This window comes from Scomber scombrus, chromosome 19 (assembly GCF_963691925.1).
Source record: "Scomber scombrus chromosome 19, fScoSco1.1, whole genome shotgun sequence".
Lineage (NCBI taxonomy): Eukaryota > Metazoa > Chordata > Actinopteri > Scombriformes > Scombridae > Scomber > Scomber scombrus.
The window spans coordinates 3,474,533-3,498,827 of NC_084988.1; the positions used below are offsets into that span (position 1 = coordinate 3,474,533).

The 24,295-nt window shown below is 37.6% G+C and overlaps 2 protein-coding genes across 6 annotated transcripts in view; both read left to right on the plus strand.

Moving 5' to 3' along the window:
* The window catches only part of larp1b (La ribonucleoprotein 1B), a 41,016-nt gene extending 32,444 nt beyond the window's left edge, over positions 1-8,572 (plus strand). For all 5 annotated transcript variants that reach the window (XM_062440425.1, XM_062440427.1, XM_062440429.1 and 2 more), the window contains 6 exons: positions 1,798-1,904; positions 2,913-3,073; positions 3,207-3,351; positions 5,278-5,387; positions 6,389-6,516; positions 7,477-8,572. In XM_062440425.1, coding sequence (XP_062296409.1) covers positions 1,798-1,904; positions 2,913-3,073; positions 3,207-3,351; positions 5,278-5,387; positions 6,389-6,516; positions 7,477-7,770 — 945 coding nt within the window. In that variant the 3' untranslated portion in view covers positions 7,771-8,572. The remainder of the gene's footprint in view (positions 1-1,797; positions 1,905-2,912; positions 3,074-3,206; positions 3,352-5,277; positions 5,388-6,388; positions 6,517-7,476) is intronic.
* A 2,136-nt stretch (positions 8,573-10,708) lies between these two features.
* pgrmc2 (progesterone receptor membrane component 2) lies at positions 10,709-22,424 on the plus strand. Its single transcript, XM_062440438.1, has 3 exons — positions 10,709-11,113; positions 17,786-17,941; positions 20,150-22,424. Exons 1-3 carry the CDS (start codon positions 10,771-10,773, stop codon positions 20,245-20,247), a joined length of 597 nt encoding a protein of 198 aa, XP_062296422.1. The 5' UTR covers positions 10,709-10,770; the 3' UTR covers positions 20,248-22,424.
* The last annotated feature ends 1,871 nt before the right edge of the window (positions 22,425-24,295 follow it).

Sequence of the window (24,295 nt, forward strand, 5' to 3'; positions counted from 1 at the left end):
AATTAAAAAACTAATTCTTTTTAAAAATGGTGATGAAAATGATCGTTATTTGTAGCCCAAATGTGCCGAACTCCTCCCAGGTGTGAAAGAGACGAGCAGTAAGAATAAAAACATGAAGAAATGAGTCTGAAAAGAAATGAGGGAGCAGAAAAAACATTTCTGATACACAACATAGTGAATTACTGGATCATTTTACCTCTTTTCGATCACTTTTTGGTTGAGCTTCTCACAGCCGGTAATGAGGAGATCACAAATAGACATGAAATCATTTTAATAAGTCACAGATTAACAACCACAGAGTGCAAGTTTCACTATTCACTTCCTTTTTTGTCACTTAATTTAAGTCGAGCAGCTCTCAAAGTGTGTTCGACAGTCTGATCTGATTTACACCGTGATGGAGAAGAAAAAAAAAAATAAGATGGTCGGCTGAGTTTTAGTGTCGAAACTGTCCGTATCTGTGACAATAGCTCCATAAAGCTTTATATTGAGGCTGCGTCTGTGCGATGCTGAACTATAATGCCTTCCTGTTACATGTTTTGCTTGTTTACACTGTCCAGAAAGGTCTTATAAACTTTGCAAATTGGTTTCACTGTTTGTTTTCACCTTTAAAGGCCTCGTTTCATCATTTTAGATTCCAACATCGAGCCACAGCGACCATAATAATATTATCATGTCGACTGTGGAAACCAGTAGAGCTGCAACAATTAAGCATTAAAAAAGATTTTTATGATAATGATCTTCTGGTTCCAGCTTCTCAAATGTGATGATTGGCTGTTTTTCTGTGACAGTGAATTAAATATCTGAAGGTTTTGGAGGATTAATGAGACAAAACAAGCAAATTGAGAATATCACATTGGCCTCTGCAGTTATTGGGCTGTTTTTACATTAATTGAGAAACTTATCTGCACATTAAAGCCTTAAAGTATAAGAAAATTATACTGGACTCATGGAGCCGATACCAATATTAGGGAGTAAGACTATATCGACCAATAATCGTATTATATATACATAATAAAACACATTTTTTGCAATGTGATTATCAAACACTTATTTTACAGTAAAGCTTTACTATAAACTTTATTTTATAAAATGACATTAGTGCTCTGACTTAGTAAACTTCAACTGGGAATCTAATAATAATAAATCCCTATATATAATAAAACACATCCAACAAAACATACGTATATATTAAACTGGAATCAAGAAAAAGGATCAAATAAACTATTGAATTCAGCATCCTCTAAAACCTCTAAAAACCACTCACATATTGTAGAAATTGGCCATACGGTGCAAAATATGTGGTCAAAATGGACGATTAAGCTAATAATGCTAATTATGCAAATTGCTCAACATATGCAAATTAGCATCCGGTGGTTTCTGTATACTGGGGACCCATACTTCACATTTTCCGGGTTCACCTAATTGGCTACTAGACTATACTTAAAATGCTTATATAACTTAACAAAAAAATGTATCAATGCATATTGGATAACAGATATGCTGATACTGATATATATCTGCAATAGGCCAATATTGGCTGTCTCATATATCGGTCTTGCTTTAATATATTGCTGTCACTTTTATACAGTCACATTATTTTCTGTAACATTGTGGAGGAAGCTTCTCCCTGCTCTGTATATTATTTGTTCCTTTTCATTGTTAATTTGTGCAAAATAAACTGCAGTAAAATCTGATTTAAAGTGCTGCATGTTGACAGATTTAAGTGTTTTCTGTCCTGATGAGCAGCTCAGTGAAACATGAATTTAATGAATGTGTCTTGGTGGTTTTGTGTTCCAGACGCCGAGGAAGAAGAAGACTCGCCACAGTTCGAATCCCCCGCAGGAGGCTCACATCGGCTGGGTGATGGACTCACGCGAACACCGACCGCGCTCCTCGTCCATCAGGTCCGACCGCTCGTTCACTTCGCTGCGTCTCGGTTAACGTTTCAGTTTTGAGTCAGAAGCAGAAGAAAAACACACAAACTGGCAGCTTCCTTCTTTTCACTGTCAGACTTTCTCATCCGTTATCTCTGTTATCTTTATTATTGTTGTTAAATCTGCTCATCCTTATCGACCTTTATTCACTTCTCTGTATCAGTATGCTCTTCTTTAACAAAACAAGCGGTTGACATGGCAACAGTGCAACAATTACAGGCGTCTTTAGCAGGTTTTTTCGGTCATTTAATGTTCAATAATTGCACGTACAGAGTGCAAAGTTGATGAAAGTGATCCCGTTTTGCAGAAATTTGACAAATGGATTCAACTGTCATATTTTTTTTGTTTGTCTTTCACAAGATAAAATAACTTATCTGAACATTAATGTATGTTGCATGTTGAATAATTGAGTAGTTTGTAGTTATTTGCTGATAATAACACATAAAAAACAGCAGCATACAACTAACGGATTATTTTCATTATGGATTAATTTGCAGATCATTTTTTTCCAATTATTTGATTCATGGTTTGATCTGAAATTGTGAAAAATGGTCTTCACAAGCTTTAAGAGTTCAAGGTAACAACGTCCAGAACTCAGAAATATTTCACGTAATAATCCATCAAATTTTAGATATTTATTAAAAAAAGCATAAAAAAATCCTCCTGAGAGCTTTTAGCAACAAATATTCAGTATTTATCATTAATATTTTTCTTGATAAATGACTTAAAGGATTACTTAAATATCATTATTTAAGATATGAATAATCCATCTGTCATTTAGGTCATCACAAACCCAAATGACAGCAGGTATAGACGACAGAGATGTGGATTTTTGTGCTAATGCATCAATTAAAATAAGCTTTTATTGGAGCGGGACATCTTTTAGTATCTATAGTAAATTTAATAAAGGAGGTACTGTGAATTTCTTTTCTACCCTGTTACTCAAACCTCTTCCTCTTCTTCTTCTTCCTCCTGCAGCAGCTCCAACGCCTCCCCATCAGAAGGAGCCCCGTTGACAGGAAGTTACGGCTGCACCCCGCAGTCGCTGCCCAAATTCTGGCATCCATCCCACGAGCTGCTGAAGGACAACGGCTTCACTCAGCAGGGGTACCACAAGTACCGCCGACGGTGCCTTAACGGTACAAACCTGCTTCTTTCTTTCTTTACACCATCCGGCACACTCACTTATTTAGTATAAGTCAAATTTATGCCTGAATTGTGTATTTGAAGCTGTTTTTTTTGCTCTGTGGTGACCGAATCCTCGTCTTTCAGAGAGGAAACGGTTGGGCATCGGCCAGTCTCAGGAGATGAACACTCTGTTCAGGTTCTGGTCTTTCTTCCTGAGAGACAACTTCAACAGGAAGCTGTACGAGGAGTTCAGACAGTGCGCCGTGGACGATGCCAAAGATAACTACAGGTGAGGGAGGAGGACAGAAATGTACTTTAACCAGATTTAGGTGGAAGTGAATCCTGGAGACGAGCAAACAGGAAACAAAAGATGCATTTTTAAGCACTAAAGTCCCTCTTTTTATTTATGTGGAGCCTTTTAAAATCTAAAGTTTGTCTCAGTATGAAAACCTCAATTACAAGTGAAAATACTGCTTTTAATCATGATATTAACTAATTATTTACTGTCTCAAATGTCCGAAAACCACCAAAGTTTAAAGCACATTACATTCACCAAAGTAAAAGACACAAAACAGATGAAAAGATCTCTTAACTTTGACATATTAATCTGTAGATCTGTCGCCTCTATATAAATAAACGTAGCTTTAAGAATGAGGCGTTCGAGGTCATCGGGAAAGTAAAGAACAGGCTTACAGTCTGTTGGTTAAATATTAACAGCCATGTGTAGCTGAGAGGTAAATGTGCAGTAATAAATGTAAAAGAGGTATTTTATATTTAGTTTTATGTTCTGTCAGACTGAGCTTACAAAACAAATGGTTCATTTCATTATTGATTCATCTATTGATTGCTTTCTTGATTATCTGATTTAATAGTTTTGTCTATAAAATGTCAGAAAATAATGATAAATGGCCGTTAAAATTCTTTAGAGTGACGTCTTTTTTTATTTAAATTTTTTTGAATAAAAGATCATCAGTTCACCGTTATTTATAACACAGAAAAAAGCTTCAAATTCTCACAACATTAGCAGCAGATAAGCTCATATTTGGCATCTTTGCTTTAAAAAAAAACAAAAAAAACAGTAAAATGATCAATTAATTATCCAAATAGTCACTGATTAGTTAAATGCTGATCTATTAACTTTTTCAGCTGTACAAAAACACAAAGATCAGATGTTACATTGGCATCAGGTGATCAGTCAAAATTCTGCGTTGCCACGGAAACGGCTTGGATTTAAATGCTGCAAACCTGCTTTGTAAACACAGGAATAAAAGTAAAGTTATTACCATTAAAAACTTGAATTTAAGAGAATCATAAAAGTTTATAACAGTGACGGGTTTCAACCTCATTAATTTTAAATCATTTTTAATTCTAATATTTATACATTAAGCTGTTAAAGCTCGTAAAAAAAAAACAACTTTTAACACCACAAAGTTTTGATTTTCTTCTTCGCCATCCACTTAAATCTTCTTCTTCCAAAACCAAAGTTAGTATAAAAAGACGACTGTATGATCTTTCACCCCGAGTTAAATCTTAATATTAAGACTTTAGATGCTTTGACCTGACAGTGACAAAATGCACAGCTCCTAAAAGGTGCAGCAGGGCTTTAATATGTTAGAGTAAACCCTCTTCTCTGTGTACACTTGTGCCCTAATTGATGGGTGTCTGATCCCTGGGTGTGTCTCCGCAGACAGCAGCAGTGTAGTTTTAGTCTCCACTTTGACAGCAGAGGGTTAACAGAAGGAGGCTGCTGCATTGTTTTAATGTTTGCCAGCAGCGGCTTCACACACCTGCCAAACCCACATTCTTGATTGTGTAAAGTGAGCGCCTCAACCCAGCGTGTGTGGAGGGTGGGTGCCAGTTGTAGATTCGAGCTGTGTGAGGAGACACTTTAAAAAAAAAAAAAAACATCCCATCAGCTGTTCATGCTGCAGCTCACGTCGACCCATTGGTCTCGTTCTTTCCGCCGGCTAAATTAGAGCCATTAATAATCCTTGTGACAAAACTCCTACTGTGGTGAAATGTTTGGAGGCACATGTGGGGGGGAAAGAAGGATTTCACACCAAAACAATTGAGCAACAATTACATCATAAAAACATCCTGACTGTGTAAATAAAACAAGATTTTAAGCTGAATTTTATTTGTTTTACTTGTTTTGAGGTCAGTGGAGGTAAATATTTGTTCCCCTCTTCTTCTCCTCCTCCTTCTCTTCCTGCAGGTACGGGCTGGAGTGTCTCTTCAGATATTACAGCTACGGTTTGGAGAAGAGATTCAGGTTAGATCTGTTCAAGGACTTCCAAGAGGAGACCCTCAAGGACTTTGAGAAAGGTAATTAACATCCTGCAACTTTCACTTTCAGTAAAAACACACTTGTATTTGTCCTTTTAAGGCGATTTGACCTGAAGTGAAAGTGCAGGCTGAATGTGTAGTTGTTTTGAAAGTGGGGGGCGGTGGTGGGGGGGTTAGTAGAGGGGTGGGAATGGATTAAGGTCGATTTCGCAACCTATTTCAGCACTGCGACCGACTCGCTGGAGCAGAATGGAGGATTGCCAGTGAAGGCCTCGGCCATTTATTTCCAGCTGAGTTATTTTGGTGTTCAGTAAAACGTTTCTCATTCAAACACCCCCCCCCCCCCCCCCCCCCCCCCCCCCAACCTCAGACTGGAGGCAGAGGAGTCGTCTACAGACAAAAGACTCCACAAAACACACCACCACACACTGTATTTATGAGTTATTACCAGTTAATTGTAATTAAAACACTAATTAAGATGTTTTTTTTTTATCTTAAAGCTTTAAAGTAACATCATCAGACTCATGATGGACAGTTTTTATAAAAAGGGTCAAAATCAGATGCAGCCGAGTCAGAGATAACGTCCATACATTTTTCTTCGTTGTCAAAAACTGGTGCCTACATTACCCACAATGCAACTCGAGCTGTGACAGTTCAATTGGAGATTCAGTTTGTGTGTTACGCTTGTAGGAGCTAAACTAGCCTGGAGCAGATTTTTCAAGTGACAATCAATCAATCAATGTATCAGATTTCACAAAGCTCCCAGTTGAGGCACAAAAGGTGCACAGAAGTCGTAATCTGCAACACCTGGAAATACACTTTGATGTGTAAAATCTGCGGAGTTTTCCTTTAAAACACTTGTTGCACAGTGTTAAAGATCTAATTGTGATTAAATACTGCAGCATTTAAATGGCGTTTACTGAGCTCACAAACATTTCTACATGCAGACAGAAACTCATGAGGGTCCATATGTCATTAAAACTAAAGTGTGTATTTCTTCTAAAACAGTGTCGTTGTTGTTGTGTGTTTGTCTCCTGCAGGTCAGCTGTACGGTCTGGAGAAGTTCTGGGCCTTCCTGAAATATTCAAAGATGAAGAACCAACCCATCGACCCGAAGCTGCAGGAGCATCTCTCCAAGTTCAAGAACCTGGAGGACTTCAGGGTGGAGGTGAGTGTCTAAAGGAAGGAGGAGCAGGCTTCACTGGAAACCTTTAATCTATCTGTAGTTTGGTCTTTAAATGATCAGATAATAGTGAAAAATGTTGATCTCTGTTTCTCTAAACCCTAAAATGCAACATTAGATGTCTTGTTTGTCTCGATGAAGCACAAAGATAGTAAGATTACTCTCAAAGAAGTCTAAAGAAACAGAAAATATTAACATTTAAGAAGCTCTTTATTACACATTTGGTCCGACAAGGAACTGGTGACACTAATCCTGAAACTGTGGCGATTGTAAAGATCCACATTTTAGAATTTGTAGCTTATTTGCAGCAATAATCATATCTGAAACATTGTCTACTGTCACAGCTACAGTTTTATTTGTCCAAGCATGTGAACACATACAAGGAATGGAGTCCACTACTATAGACAGATATTTATAAGTCATGTTGAGCCATTTAAGTTGTAGTACCATCTCCCAACCACCGAGCTGTCAAAACCCCCCAAAGTGAAATTCCATCTGAATATCACCTTTCTCTCTCTCTCTGTCAATTTGCATCATAAATTCAAAAATGGCCTGAAGAGGAAATGCACCAATTAGCTCAAGAATATCTGCTAAATCCTTTTTATTCTCAGAGAAAAGAACAGGTTGTTATGCATACTTGGGTCAAATTCTTTAAATTATTGGCATGACTTTTCACTTGTTTAAGAGTAGAAACAATGCATATAACCAGGAGGCTGTGTTTCTAGTTCCTTAAAAAGAACGACTCAAATGAAAGAGCAAACACAGTCTGTTGACAAATTAAAGCATAATGAATCAGCTGAACTGCATTTCTCCATTTTTAAAAGGAGGAAGTTGAATAAAAGGAGATGTTAAATGCTAAGCGATAAGAGGGAGAATTTAGTCGTTATTTTGCTTTGTGTGACTTCCTGCGATGACGCCGACTTTTCCAACCTCTTGTGTCCGCAGCCTCCGATGGGAGAAGAGGGAGGCAGGAGGAGACGCCACTCATCCTCGGCCGGGGATGAAGGGAGACGTCGGCGACATCCTTCCAACACTACCTCAAAGCCCACACAGGCCGCCAAATCCTCCTCCAGTAGCACCGCCGCTGCTTCCGCCGCCGCTGCCACCTCCACCTCTACGCAGAACACGGCCAAAGACGGCGCCCAGAAAACCACCACCGCAGCACCCGCCGCCACCCAGGGGAAGAAGTCAGAGCCGGCGGCGGCGAAGAAGGAAAGCGCTGCTGCACCAAATAAATGAAGCTCCCTCTCGTCTGAGGGGGTTTGGATAGAAGAGATGTAGAGCGAAGAGGAGGAGGAGGAGGAGGCGACGCTCTTGAGCTCGGCGTTCGCTCTTTTCAGCGGCAAACTTTTTGTTTTTTTTGGAGGGGGTATGAAGAGAGACTGAACGTTGGTTGCCTTAATTTGATTGTTGTTATCAGTGCATTTCATTTTAAAAGCAAAGCAAAAGTAAAAGCATAGGCAGTGAGCTTGAATCTGTGCGCCTGAAAGCTCGTTTAACGTTTACACACATATATATAAAAAAAAAAAAAAAGACGACACAAAAAAAATGCATTCCCTTGCATTTTGCCTTTTTATTTTTCTCGGATGCCAAAAAACAAACAAACAACAACATCAACACAAAACTCTTTTTCGACACACGCGATGCGTTGATCTCCACAATCTGTAAAGCAGCTCTCGTCTGTAAAAGAGTGTTTTGAACTGTGATTGTTAGCTTGCCAACATAAAGAAGATAAGAGAGATCCTACGAGACAGTCTGCGTGCCTTAATCTGACTCACCAGGACGACAGGATCACCGACAAAAAAAAAAGAAAAAAAAAAGTCTAAATTTTGTATTTTTTAACGTCTTCCCACTTGATTAATTTGGGGGGTTTTGAATGTGTTTTAAACTGAGATCACTCACAGGTTGTTTTTTTTCTTCCTTTTCTTCTTCTTCTTCTTACTTTTTCTCGTCGTTACCTTTTTCTCGACACAAACAGCTTCCGTTTCTTTTTCATCGTGACAATCAGCTGCAGTCGTAAAAAAAAAAAAAAAAAAAAATTTGTTTTGAAGGACTTGACCTCCAGAGGCTGCTGCTCGATTAACAGATGTGCCCAGATGTTTGTTTTTCAAGCCAAGACTTAAAAGTTTAGCTTGTTTTGTTTTTTTAAAATCCAAAACCTGCAGAAATTATGAGGAACTTATCTGGGAAGCTTTACTTTTAAAGTCCCGTTTTACACCCACAGATAGTATAATTTATTGTTTTATTTTTGTCTTTATTTTTCCATTTACTTGATTTTATGGAATAGTCTTAGGTAATCATTGCAGTTTTTAATATGGCTTTTGCGATTTAAATATATATAAATATATATATTAAAAAAAAGATGTTTCTGCTGGATTATGGGTGTGAGCTAGCATCATAAAAACTACAGTATATTTTAGCTTGAAGTTGACTTCATATTATGTTTGAGGCTTGGTGCTCTAGAGCACTTTAATCGTTAACTTTCTTCTTTTTTCATCAATGGACTTAAAAAAAAAAGAGGTTTTAGAGTTGAATTTTAAAGAAAAAAAAATGTAAATACTATAAAAAATCATTTGCTATTATTCAATTATTCATTTTAATTTTTTTGACTTTAAGAAGTGATTTTTTGTTTTATGGGTAGTGTGGTTTTTTTGTTTTTTTTCTTGAGTGTGTTTTAGGATAAAGTTGCATGTTAATGCCGGAGTATTGAAATGTAAAATGCAAAAAAATATAAAATAACAGTTGATTGTATAAATGTGTGTATGTGTGATTTTTATTTTCTCCCTACTTTCTCTCACTTGTTAAAATCTTCTGTGCAGATTTCTGTCCCAACAACTTTTTTGTAGGTGGTTTGATATTTTCCGGTCTTGCTAAGGGCGACTCTGCAGAGCCTGATCAGCAGGTTTTTCTGTTCCCATCGACAGCCGAGGGTGAATTTAAGTAGCAGCTGTCATCAGTCAAATAAAAAGCTGTTTGATGATCGCAATCAGCTGTAAATCTTTAAAGTGAGTTTTTGTCGCAACTGAGTGCATTTCGTCACCAGTTATCACCTCTTAACAGTGTAAACAAGCAAGCTAAGGTGAAAAAGTGTTTACATAATGTGTTAAAGTAGGGTTAAGATAACAGCTGGGTGGCAGGAGTGACTTCAGGTATAGAGGAGAGAAAAAATAAACTCAGTATATATAATTATCTCTGATTCAGAAATGCCTAATTTAGAAGAAAGTGACATTCATAGTTATAGAAATGTATATTATTTGCTTTAAATGCCTTATTCTTGCCACCTAAACATTATATTTCACACCATTTAAAAACCCAAACAGATGAGTAAACAGATCTCAAGCTTCTGTATATATTTGAAGTTAAAGAAAAGGGAAAATATCTTTTGGTTTTGTATCATAATTAATTAATAAATGTGCACGTTTCCTTCACTACGGGTCCCAGGGAGGGACAAAAAGCATCAACAGTCTCTGGTAGGCGGTGCTGTGCTGCTTTCATGTGTCTCTCGTAAAAGTCAACTCTGAGGATTTAAATAGACTCATCCCGACTCCGTAGTTAAAGGAACCACTGGACTAAACTGCATATAAAGTAGTGTAAACGAGCTCCACCTCCAGCAGCTACAATAATATAATGATGTCATATATAATAATATATCAGTCATAGGGACCAAACCACTACTTTTACTGTAATACTGCATACTACATCACTCATAATACTGCAGTACTTTTACTGTAATACTTTACATCACTCATAATACTTATGTACTTTTACTGCAACATAATACTTATGTACTTTTACTGCAACATAATACTGCAGTAATTTTACTGCAACATAATACTGCAGTACTTTTACTGCAATACTTTAAATACACCAAGCTCATAATACACATGTACTTTTACTTAAAAACCTTGTGTGTCTTTAAGGATTTTAAAGGGGGCTTAAAAGCATCTTTTAAGTAGGATTTGTCATGCACGACTTTCTACATTCCTTTTTTGGCTCTGTTAAAATGATCTGAACATTTCTTCCTCATACTTTGCATAACACGGATAGTTTTACAGTGTTGCACGCAGTAAAGGAACACGGTGTAACAAACACAGAGAGAGAGAGAGAGAGAGAGATACAGAGAGAGACACACACACACACACACAGAGAGAGAGAGAACTCACTCAACTAGTGGTTCCACGCTGTTTTCCCGACGGGCCCTGAACGCAGCATCTGTCCAGGGGCGGGTAACCGAGCAGTATGGCGGACGATGGAGACAGTTGGAGCGGACCAGCGGACACCAGCGGCGGGCAGGCGGCCGCAGACGAGTCGGACGGGCTGGGCCTCGGTGCCATGTTGCTGAACGTCGGTATCTTGGCGGTGGCGGTGGCCGTGTGTCTGCTGGCGTACCGGCGGTGGGGCAAGAGACTCGGTGTCGACCGGGCCCAGGGCGACGAGGCCTCGGCTCTGCCCAAGATGAGGAGACGCGACTTCTCTCTGGAGCAGCTGCGGGAGTACGACGGGCTCCTCAACCCGCGCATCCTCATGGCCGTCAACATGAAGGTCTTCGACGTGACCAGCGGTAAAAAGTTTTATGGGAAAGGTGAGTGTGGAGTCGGGGCGGTGGGGGTTTATAACAGCTGATGTGTCTCCAAATTTAGGCGCAAAGCGTTGTGTGTGTGTGTCTAGGTTAGTTAGCTTAGCTCCTTCTTTTAGCTTTGTCTTATTGTTTTTTTTTTATGAATGGGGATGGGAGCATGCGTGGTGGTAGTAGTAGTGGTGCAGCAGCTTTTAAACACATCTAAACTTGTTATTTGTGTAGAGTTATTATACTTTACAAGCTTGGTGTTGTTAAAAGAGAGACTGTAGGTGGGAAAGGTTTTTTTTTTTTTTTTTAAAGGAGCAGCCAGCTTGCTAACATTAGCCTAGGTGAGCGTGTTGACGTGCACACACTGACTGACTGACTGACTGACTGACTGACTGAATGTCTGCAGGCTTGTTTACACTGATGGGACTCGACATGCATGAGAAGGGTCTCTGGAGGCTGTGCACCTAGGGGAGATTTTAGGATCAGACCTAATGATAATTTGACATACAATAACCTGCAAGTGTTCAAACCTCCCTCTCTGCTAAATTACTAATTTCACTGGATAATAGAAATTACATCAATGCATAGTAGAGTGGTCTACTATAGTGTATGATAATAATAATGGTTCAGAATAAACAATCACAGATTTCTACAGAGAGGACTCTAAGATAGTTAATGAACCCTGAAGGGGAAAGATTATATATTAATGACAGAGCTATCCAAAGTGTATAAAACCTGTTAAAATAAAACCATTTGAACCTGCAGCATAAGTGTTTGTCCCATCTCTAACAGACAGGCTCGCAAAAATAATTAAAGTTGGAGGCAGTGCACCAAGGTTTGCAAAGTATCCTGGTGGAGATACAACTCATAAAATCCAAAATATATTAAAAATATTGGTGGAAATGTTTGACTTTAGGTACAAATGACATAACTGGTAACCTTAAATTATGTTTACTCATTTTGCACTCCTGCCTGTTTAAGGGTTAAACAGTTTATCTCTTTGCTTATGTAAATACTGCGGGTAGTTAAGTGGTGTTAGTTCATTTATTTAAGCCCTACACTCAGGTGCTTGTACTTTACTTGAGTATTTCCATGTGATGCTAGTTTCTACTTTCACTTCCACTGCATTTATCTGACAGCTTTAGTTACTTTTCAGGTGGAGATTTGACACAATGGATAATATAACAAGCTTTTAAAATACAACACAAAGTTAAAGATGAAACCAGTAAAGCAGTGTGTAGTCGGGCTCACATTGCAGATGTCTATGAGTTGTTAACAGCTCCAACAAATAGTGATTTTTCCCTACATGAATCATCTCACCACCCCTCACATTTATCTGCTGACCCTTAAGAGGGGCCCCACCCCTAGGTTGGGAACCACTGGACTAAACTAGCTAACTGTATATAAAGTAGTGTAAACTAGCTCCACCTCCAGCAGCTACAACAGTAACATGCTGCTCTAACACTGATGCTTCACTATTAATAATCTAATGATGTCATAATAATAATATATCAGTCAGAGGGACCAAACCACTACTTTACTGTAATACTGCATACTACATCGCTCATAATACTGCAGTACTTTTACTGTAATACTGCATACTACATCACTCATAATACTGCAGTACTTTAACTGTAATACTGCATACTACATCACCCATAATACTGCAGTACTTTTACTGTAATACTGCATACTACATCACTCATAATACTGCAGTACTTTTACTGTAATACTGCATACTACATCACTCATAATACTGCAGTACTTTTACTGTAATACTGCATACTACATCACTCATAATACTGCAGTACTTTTACTGTAATACTGCATACTACATCACTCATAATACTGCAGTACTATTACTGTAATACTGCATACTACATCACTCATAATACTGCAGTACTTTTACTGTAATACTGCATACTACATCACTCATAATACTGCAGTACTTTTACTGTACTACTGCATACTACATCGCTCGTAATACTGCAGTACTTTTACTGTAATACTGCATACTACATCACTCATTATACTGCAGTACTTTTACTGTAATACTGCATACTACATCACTCATAATACTGCAGTACTTTTACTGTAATACTGCATACTACATCACTGATAATACTGCAGTACTTTTACTGTAATACTGCATACTACATCGCTCATAATACTGCAGTACTTTTACTGTAATACTGCATACTACATCACTCATAATACTGCAGTACTTTTACTGTAATACTGCATACTACATCACTCATAATACTGCAGTACTTTAACTACATCAAGCTCATAATGTACTTTTAACTGTAGTAGGATTTATCATGCAGGACTTTAACTTGTAATTAAGTATTTGTAAGTTGCTGTATTGGTACTTTAACTTAAGTAAAGGATCTGAATACTTCTTCCACCACTGTTATATTAAAAAAATAACCTTTTTAATCACTGACTGCAAAGTTAATTTAGCTCAAGGCGGAGAAGAAGAACTTTTACCAACAAATATTAAGACAAGGCAGCTTAATTTATACAGAGCATTTCATACACAGCAGCGAGTCAATGTGCTTTAAATAACAACAACATATTAAAGAGTCAACATTGGAAACATTACAAAAACAGTAAAGAAAAATAAAAGGAGAGCAAGAAAACTAGACTAAGCTAAACTCAAATTAAGAACAAATATCAAATTTATCTTTTTGAACAAAGTCTCTTTCAAACCCTTTTTTTAACCCTTTTATTATTTCTTAAAAAGCAAAGCGTCGCCTGCTTCTACTGTACTGTCTCACTGTCCGGGCTGACTCACCCTTCACCTCCATAATAAACTATAATTATTCACATTCCCAGATGTCTCATGTGTCACGTCGGCCATTCCTCCGCACCGCGGCCGAGCCAAGTAGGCCTGAATCTGCTCGCCACCAAAGTATGACGCGCTGTTTTTTTTTAAAAGAGTGGCTGGACTCGACTCGACTCGGCTCGGGCTTGTGTCTTAAATTGTTTCAGTTGGGCGTCGTTCATCATCACGTTTCATTAGGGAGTTTAGTGACAAGACATATTAGGGAAAGGATGGAGTCTCTTTATGTAATATATCATTCAAATTCACTTTATTGGCTTTAATGACACAGATAACAATATTGGCAAAGAGTCAATTAAACATTATAACTTTAATATAACATGAGGACTGATACATTTATATTAGTTTATTATATAATATTATCTGTGTATTTATATAAACATGCAGTCAGGGAGCACATGCATTATTTTTTGCATGTTATTACTGTTAAATAAATAAATAAAGGCAATGTATGTATAATAAAATGTATCAGCTGGTATTTGACAATCTGATCTTTAAACTACGTCAAACATTCAGTAATAAAAGAGAAACATATAAGCAAATATTTTCTCGATTTAATCATTTTGTCTATAAAATGTCAGGAATAAAGGTTAAAAATGCCTGTTTATAATCCCTAAAAGTCTTGTTTTGTTTGACCAAAAATCCAAAATTGAAATATATTCACTTTATTTTCCTGCATGACACAAAAAAAGCGTAAAATCCTCACATTTGAGAAGCTGATTCCTGCAAATATTTTGAATTTTCCCTTTAAAAAATGACTTAAATGATTAATTTATCATTGAAATAGTTGCAGATTAGTTTATTTTTATGTTTTATTAAACAGCAAATCATTGCAGCTCAAGTTATGTGCATTTAATGACTTTTCAGATTGAGGAAAAATAGTTAATTTAACTTAAATGGAAGATTTTAAGTCTAGTAAACTTCATTTTACAATAAAAACAGAACATAATACAGACATATGGAGATTAAAATGAACTACAATGCCATAAAATATAAATTAATTCATTGAAAAGGAAAGTTATTTAACACAAAACATTATTTTTGAGGTGTTATTTATCTGATAATTCCTCTAAAATAAGAATATAATATAAGAAATGAGTCAGTTTCAGCCTTCTGGATTTACAGCTGATTCAGATTCAGGCAGAAATCTCTCACAGTAAATATGTTTCACGATTTATTATTTACATTTTGAAATAATCCCAGTTTAGTTTTTCTAATCACAGGTAGTAAAATAGACTTTCTCCGCTGTGCTGCAACACTCGACGTTTTATCTGTAAAACGCTCTTTTAGTTGTGCAAGCGCAGAGCACATCTAATCTGTGAGGTGATAAGACGTCTCTGCTTCGTTGGCTCTTAAACAACCTTCTCTTTTTTCACTCTCTCTCTCTTTCTCTGTCTCTCCCTCTTTCTCTCTCTGTCTCTCTCTCTGTCTCTCTCTCTCTTTCTCTCTCTCTCTCTGTCTCTCTCTCTCTCTCTCTCTCTGTCTCTCTCTCTTTCTCTGTCTGTCTCTCTCTCTCTCTTTCCCTCTCTCTCTCTTTCTTTCCCTCTCTCTCTCTTTCTTTCTCTCTCTCTCTCTTTCCCTCTCTCTCTCTTTCTTTCTCTCTCTCTCTCTTTCCCTCCCTCTCTCTCTCTTTCTCTCTCTCTGTCTTTCTCTGTCTCTCTCTCTTTCTCTGTCTCTCTCTCTTTCTCTCTCTCTCTCTCTCTATCTGTCTCTCTCTCTGGTCTCTCTCTCTCTGTCTCTCTCCCTGTCTCTCTCTCTCTGTCTCTCTCTCTCTCTTTTTCTCTCTCTCTCTCTTTCTTTCTCTCTCTCTCTTTCTTCTCTCTCTCTCTTCTTTCTTTCTCTCTTTCTTTCTCTCTCTCTCTCTGTCTCTCTTTCTCTCTCTCTCTCTGTCTCTCTCACTCTCTTTTTCTCTCTCTCTCTCTTTCTTTCTCTCTCTCTCTTTCTTTCTCTCTTTCTTTCTCTCTCTCTCTCTGTCTCTCTCTCTCTCTCTCTCTCTTTCTTTCTCGCTCTCTTTCTTTCTCGCTCTCTCTCTCTCCCTCTCTCTCTCTCTCTCTTTCTTTCTCACACACTCTCCCTCTTTCTGTTGCACAATTTAAAAAACCAGAAAAGAAAACCTGATGGTCTGCTGAGTTTTTTCACATGCTGGTCAGATGATTTAAAACACGGAGACAAACTTCAGGCGACGCCTCGAGAAACGTTTCCATTACAAGTTTTGACCATCTGAACGTCTCGTGTTTCTTTTTAAAAAGACATTAAACGAGTCATTTTAATCAGATTACTGGAAATCTGTGTTTACAGCACACAGCAGTATTATAACAAACACTTTCATCTGTGATATCCTCCACTGAAACTTTATATTCATAGAAACAAGCATCTATATTGATTATTACGACTGAGTATTGATCCGACATCGGCACTCTCTCTTTTTATATTTATTATCCTCCAAATTTAACATCCTGTAAATCTTAATATGAGCAATTTATTTGAATCCTTTTTTAACGTAAAGGTAACTTGAGGACACAGATAAAAGTGAGTCAGACCTGATAAATGTTCCTGATAACAATAACAATAACAAACTGTGTAATAACTCACTTTGACTAAAGTTTAATGCTTTTCAGAAGACGTTTCATACATAAAAACTATAAAACTGCATTAGCGTGTTATAGATGAATCTATACTGGTTTAATTGGGTGTTAAACATGAAGATTGAGGTCATTTAGAAACTGTGTCGAGGTTTTTAGGGGCCTGACTGATGCTGGATTTTTGGGGCCGATATTAAGGAGGAAAAAAAAAGATATCGATATATCACCAGATAATTATATATAAAGAATATATATATATATACATACTTTTTTTTTTTTTTGCAATGGTCCTATAAAACAAAAGAAAAACATTAAAGGCAGATTTGAAAAGGTGATGACAAACTTTATTGTATAAAATAACGTCAGTGTCATAACTCTTACAATAACAACGTTTTTTAAGCGATCTTTAGGGGAAAAACGTTGAGAAAAATGTATCTGGTGGCTTATTGTGATCAGATTTTTTTTTTAAACAACCCAAAAACCTCAAATACTGATTTTAGTATTAGTGTTATAAACCCAACATCAGTAGGGCTGCGTTAATAAACGATCTTTAGTTATCTGAAGGCTGCTACTATATGAATTATCTTCATTATTGATTCATTGTTTTGTCTATAAAATGTCAGAAAATAGGGAAACACGCACATTTCTAATTATTTCTTTTACCACACGTCACTTTTGAGAAGCTGCAACCAGCAAATAGCAAATTTTACTGCATTAAAATTGGGGGGAGAAAAAAAAAAGACTAATCGACTATAAGAAAAGTTGCTGTTCAGTCGACTAATCGTTGCAGCTCTTAAGTTTTGTGGATCTTGTTGCTTTTCAGAAGAAGAAATTTATCATTTATTTAACTTAACTGGAAGATTTTAAGTCCAGAAAAAATTATATTTAACTCTGAAGCTGCTTTCACACAGACTGTACTGAGTTTTATATCATTATATCTCATGTAAAAAAAAAACAACAACCACTATGAAGCAAAGACTCTGTTCAGTCTCTGATAAAAAATCCTTTGTGGAAAAATAAGATTACGTCCTACTTTTGATTTGTAGTTTTGAAGCAGCTGGAAGGCTTTTTAATGGCGAGCAGCAGCAGTCACATGACGACACTGGAGCTTTCTGTTAACTTGAAGCTTGTTTTTGTACTTTTTTTCACCACTTTTTGTATCTTCAGATTAGTTTAAAACATCAGAAATCACACAGAGCCTGCTGAAGTAGATATTAAAGTACATTATTGTGCCTGATTATTATTATTTTCCTCCTTCAGATGGTCCTTATGGCATTTTCGCGGGCCGGGATGCTTCAAGAGGCCTGGCCACCTTCTGCCTGGAGAAAGACGCTCTGAGGGACGAATACGACGACCTGTCGGACCTCAACGCTGTGCAGATGGAGAGCGTCAGGGAGTGGGAGATGCAGTTCATGGGTGGGCTTGTTTTCTGACGCCTGTAAAGAAACGTTTACACCAGATTTAATGAAACAAGCTCCTCAGATATCGATTATAAGCTCAAATTTCAGATACAATCCAGCGTGTTATTATTATTATTATATTCAGTCACGATCTGAAACTTACAGCCTGTAAACATCTGCAGGAGCATCAGTGTTGAGGAGTAACTAGTTAAATGTAACGGCATTACATTATGTATTTAATTAATTAAAGTTACTTATGAAAATGTTGATGATTACAAAGGAGGTTATATCTGAAGTCAAACCTTTAAGATTTTACTCAGGAGGGTTTTTTCCTCATTTTTTAATATCTAACATGTTACTGAATACATATATTGCTGTTTTTAATTCTTTAAAATCAATATTTTATTTAATATTTAGTAAATAAATCATGACATGGGCTTATTTGGAGCACACATGAGCTTTAAATGGAGTCACAGTACCAATTAAACCCACTTTATTCATCAAATATCTTTATTTTATATTCTAAAATCTACATGAACTAATGAATACATTTTCATATGAGAGATAAATGTTGCTTTATAAGAAATGATCTCCCTTATAAATCATGTCAGTATCCATGAAAAACAGCTGGACTTAGATTTTGGTGCTTAATGGGAACATTTACCCTAACAGCTGAAAACATTGGTTAGAAAATTAGAAAAGTTGGTTAAGTCCTAGAACGAGTTACATTACTTATTACATTTTAAATAGAGTAACTAGTAATCTGTAACCTATTACATTTCTAAAGTAACCTTCCCAACACTGTTTCTGTTTCTGTGTGTTTTACAGTTTCACAAACGTCTGATTTATGTCACATTTTAACGCTTCGAGGCAGCAAACAAACAAGCATCTGTGACCCGGCTGCTGAGCATAATCACACACTCTGTTCTCCAGCTTTTAATTACATTCAAACATTTAAAAAAAAAAAAAAAAAAAAGTTTTACTGTATATTTAGAAAGAAATCTGCCTCTGAATGTCGGGAAAAATGAAAAAAAACCTGTGGATCCACCGTCATTCACACAGGAAAGAAAATTAGTAGCTTCAGCCGGTATGAAATGTACAGTTGGACTTAACTTAGGAGAGAGAGAGAGAGACGCGCTGCATACCCCAAACTAAAAATATCTGCCTGCCACACCACATGTGCTCTTATAACAGGAAGCTCTGAAACTGGAAGGAAACAAAGAACCTTCTTATATTTCATTTTGCAACGTCCTATTATGTGAAATCCACGGATTAGTCTGGACTCTAAAGGTTAAATGTTGAAGCAGGATGAAAGTCTTTAAAAATAGACGTGTAATTTATTTTTTAAATTTTTTTATTTTAAATGTAATTTCCAGGTCAGGTGTCGTTTTATTTAATCTCAAGTGTCTAATTTTGGACTTGAAGCACACTCAGAGTAATGTAATGTCAATAACGTGTGTCTGATGCTTTTGATGCATTCACACAAGTTGAGCCCCCCTCCTCCTCCTCCTCCTCCTCACTTCTCCTCACTTCTCCTCCTAAATGGCGACTGATTAAATCATGTAAGACGATGTCGTAAATTACAGGCAGGGTGTTGTTTACCAGCATCGCCCCTGATGTCCAGGAGAAAGTTTAGAGCCAAAGAAATAAAGGGAAAAGAAAGGATGTAGAGCTGAAATTATCAGTTGATTAACAGGAAATATGAAAGTATTTAAATAGCTTATTATTTGTGGAGTCATTGTCTGACTAAAAATGCTGAAATGTGACAAATTTCAGCTATTTTTCTGTTTTTTTAATGATTTATAGACGGTTGAATATCCAGACATTTAAAGTGACACACTGATATCTCTTTTTTTGTCTGATCAACAGTCCAAAACCCAAAAAATACAAAGACACTTTAAATTTTCAGGAGAAAGTTTAGGAATAAAGGATGTAGAACTGAAAATTATTAGTTGATTTAACAGGAAAATCTGAAGCTATTAAATAAGGCAATTATCTGAGTAAAAACGCCAAACATTTGCTGATTGCAGCTTCTGAAATGTGACAAGTTTCAGCTATGTTTCTGTTTCTGTTTTTTATGATTTTTTTAGGACTTTATATTTTTGGGTTTTGGGACATCAGTGTGCAAGCGCTTTTGCATCCTGTAAATTGTAGATTAATTTTATGTGTATCCACTGATTAGTTTCAGCTCTAAAATAAAGTCGTTCCTCCTTCCTTCTTCCAGAAAAATACGATTACGTTGGGGCGGTTGCTGAAACCGGAGACGAGCCGTCGGAGTACACGGACGAGGAGGACATCAAGGACCATCTGAAACACGACTGAGCGGTTTCCATCACACACCGACCAAAGCCAGGAGCCCCAAACAGCTGCGGCAGACCGACCGCCCCAGACTTCCTCTTCCTTTCCTAATCCTCCTCTTCCTCTCCTCCTCCTCCTTTCCCTCCCCACCCCATCGATCTACCTGCCACTCCTACTTCACCCCAAAACTCTTCACTCCTGAATCCCGTCTGGTGCCGTGGCTGTTTTTCTTGGAAGGGCGACGACTCAAAGTCTCCAATGCCCGGCTCTCCCTCCCTTCCTCCCTCCCTGCCCCCCCCCCCACTCCCTCTCCCTCTCTCTCTCTCTCACTCTTTTCATCCTGCAAAGATTTACCAACAGAGAGCGATAGGATAGAAAAACCTTCGCTGTTTTTTTAAAAACGACAGGAACGTCTGGGGGTGAAGGAGGAAGAGGAGGAGAAGAAGAAGAAAGGGGGAAGTGGAGTGTGAGGTTGTACCAGTTTAGATGTATCTGAAACAAAAAGAAACCCACCAAATATTTTAGTCATTTCTCCACGAAGGTGAGGAGAGGGGAGGGGAGGGGAACAAAAACTAAAAAAAAAAAAAAAAAAGAGGTGTGTGGCCCGGCTCCGTATGTTGAACGGTCATTGCGGTCGCCACTGATGCTGCTTCCGCCGACGCCGGCACGCGCCAGGTGAAGGTGAAGGTGAAGGTTGGTCGGGGTCGGAGTAACGTCATTGGTCAGAGGTTGATCAGTGGAATGAAAAAAATTCGGGATGGGGAAACAGATTTCTCTCTCTTTTTATCTTTGGTTTTGTCACATCGCAAAAATGAAACTGCTTCCGCTTCGGACAGCTTTATCAATCAATCACTTCTGTTGTTGTTTTTGGTTTTTTTTTCTTCATTCAAATCATTTATTACTACCCCCTTCCTCCCCCCCTTCTTTTTTCTTCTTTTTTTGTCGAAAGGTGCAGTGCAGTGCTGTGGCCTAACCAAAGGGCAATTGGCAGGGCGTCGCATTTTCCTGTTGTGTTTTGTAGTGTATGCACTACTTTAGTTTTCTTTGTTTGTCACCATGTGATTGTATTTGTTGCGTAGCATAGAGGGAGGGAAGGGTGGGGGGAAAAGGGGAATTTGCTCTCTTTTTTTTTTTTTTCTTTTGGGGATTTTTTTGTGGGGTGGGGGGGGCGTTGGGGTTAAAGGTTTTTTGCCATATGAAATTTTCTTTCATTCTTTTTCTTTTTTGTTTTAATCACATCAGACGGACTGAATCACTGATCGGGAATACAAAGGGAAAAGTGATGAATGGCAGTCCTAATCAAATCGACTCAATTGTTTACATGCCTCACAAGCCAGCTGCAAAGTCTGTAGATTTACCCCCTTTCCCCCCCCCCCCCCCCCTTTTCTTTTTTTTTGTTTTGGAAAAATGGTCCAAGTATTAATTGTGCCTTATTTTGTTCGTCAGTTGTGTCAGTCGTTGACCGGTCTAACAGAAGAGGCAAAAAGAGGAGGGATGGGAGGATGTGGAGGTGTTTGGTTTTCCCTATAGACTCGGTCCCCCAGACTTTAAAAAAAGAAAAAGAAGAAGAAGGCATACGTTCGTTCTTGTCAGTCGTTCCACGCACAGACTGTAATTATTTCCCCCCCACCACACACAAACTCTGTAAATATACCGTATAAATTACTCAGTGTTACTGCCATATTTATGTAGTTGATAACTCCATATACGTATACTGCTATGTCGTATTGGCCAAAACCCCCATTTGGTTTATTTTGTTTGTTTGTTTGTTTCTTTTTTTTCTTTTTCTTTTTCTTTTGTTTTGTTTTTTCTTTCAATTTCTTTTTAAAAACGTGGGTGAATTTCCAAAAAAAGAGTTTAAAAAAAAAAAAAAGGAGGAAGCGTTGCAAAAAGTGCTGCAGGGTGGGACCGGGAGCTGTTCGTTCTTTCGAATTTTTCTTCGGAGACGTTGCTTATCCTGTAAATATATCTATCATTTTATTAAAAAAAAGCATGTGCAACAACACCTTGTGAGCTATGCCGAATTCCCACCACGTCATTGTATTTAAATGTTGGGTGTGTGTGTGTGCGTGTCTGCGTGACAGAGGCAGGAAGGGATTTGTTCATGCATAATAAAAATCGATTTGGTTAATAATTGCAAGATGTCTGTTAATTATTTTATTCGCTTTTATTTGAAAGGAAAGTGCTTTTATTGATTCCTGTGAAAGCAGCAGAGAAAGTTTGACTGGATCTCTACAAGGAATCTCAAATGTCTTTATGGTTCATTAAAGTGTCTGACATTAAAACGCCTTTCATTCAGGACTGTTTGCCCTCAGGGATCAAACTAATCAGACTGGTTGTTATAGAGTCTGTTTATTTTATTCAGTTTTTCAGTTTTGTTTTTCATTCCAGTGTAGTTGTGCTTAGTTTAACAAGCGATTTAAGTAGTTTTATTTTGAGGAATTGACTAGTTTTAGTTTAGTTTTTATTTGATAGCCTGAAATAATCTGCAGATAATTAGATTTTGGTGGTGGGCTGCAATTTACATTTTCACAATATTAATAATCTGATAAGTTTTTACATTTTTGGGAGCCTAAACGTGTCGAAATGGCTCTACGGCGTCCTCTAGGCAAATTAAGAAAATTGAGCCCCTCGCTCCAAATTGACGTAGATGAACGAAATTCGATATGCATGTATATCATGTAAAGACGCACGAAAAAGTCTCTTGGACCCATACCCTAACTCCAGGTGGAAGTCGGCCGTTTTTATTTGAATTTTTGATTTTGGCACTATTTTCGCCATTTCCACGCCTAGAACTCCTCCTAGAGATTAACCCGACTGACTTCAAACTTGCTCAATTTAATTTTAAGACCTCAGAGATTAAAATAATTTTGATATTTCACCATAAAACATTTCTGTAGCACCTTTTTAAACTGAAGTTAAAAGGTGCTTCACACAATACAATATTAACAGAATAACATACACAAAAACAATCAAGAAATTATACAATATTACAGAAATGGCTGAAATGTACTTGTGGGTCTTTAAAAGCTTTTTAAAATGAGGCACCGAGTCAGCTGATCTGATACTGAGGGGGAGTTTGTTCCACAGAGTTTGGGCTACAACAGTAAAAGCAGCAGTATCTTGTTCAGTGAATGTCTGTCCTGGAGTCTCTAACTGAGTTATGAAGTTACACCGCTTCCTGTATCAGCTTTGAGTTAAAGCCCTCTAGTGTTACATACACAGTCCAGACATATATCGATACTGTACGAGGCTTTGAGCTCGTCTTAGAAACTAGAAAGGTGAGTTTGTCGGGCAAAAAAGGAACAGAATGTACAATGTGCAGACTGCTTCTCTGGGAATGCAGTTATTGACACCAGATGTTGAAGCAGCACAAAGGCAAACAGACAGAAATGGGAAGTTAAACCAAATATAGACACAAAAAACAGACATTTGTACTCTTTCTTTTTAACTATAATGTTAAAGATATTCGGTTTTTATGTTTTTTGGATTGAGACAGTGGTTGGCAAATCTTCCTTTATTAGAAATTATTGAAACCTTAGGGGCTTTGTTAAGGCGGTGGCACATTAATGTGATCTCTAAATATGGGGACTATCTAAATATGTGAACTAAGTAATAGTACAATAACTGCCTGTGAATGCATGTCAAGGCCACACCCCTTGTTAAGTTAAAAGAAAAGTGGATCGAAAAAAATAAATGAAAAATATTGGTTAAAAATATTAAACAGCTATTTGGAATTTAGTAAATATCTTCCAGGGCCCCTCTGTGGGTGGGGCCCTGGAAGAGGCCCAGCGAGTCCATAGTTCTTGGAGTCTTCGACGCCTATGTGGACAATGATGAAGAAACCTGGAGCAGGGTTATTGGAAGGAACAGCCTGCCCGATCTGAAACCGAGTGATGTGTTGTTGTTGGACTAGCCATGGATTGGCCATAACAAACACCATGTTCGAACATAAGGATGCTCATAAGTGTACGTAGTACCAGAACACCTTAGGCCAAAGGTCGATGATCTACTTTGTAGTTGTGTCATCAGACCTACGGCCGTATGTTTTGGACACTCGGGTGAAGAAAGG

What these genes read in the sequence shown, in the direction of transcription:
- pgrmc2 (XM_062440438.1), top strand. Translation starts at nt 10,771, where the DNA reads ATGGCGGACGATGGAGACAGTTGGAGCGGACCAGCGGACACCAGCGGC. An exon ending in TAAAAAGTTTTATGGGAAAG is followed by an intron (nt 11,114 to 17,785) that starts GTGAGTGTGGAG and finishes TTCCTCCTTCAG; the next exon opens with ATGGTCCTTATGGCATTTTC. An exon ending in GTGGGAGATGCAGTTCATGG is followed by an intron (nt 17,942 to 20,149) that starts GTGGGCTTGTTT and finishes TCCTTCTTCCAG; the next exon opens with AAAAATACGATTACGTTGGG.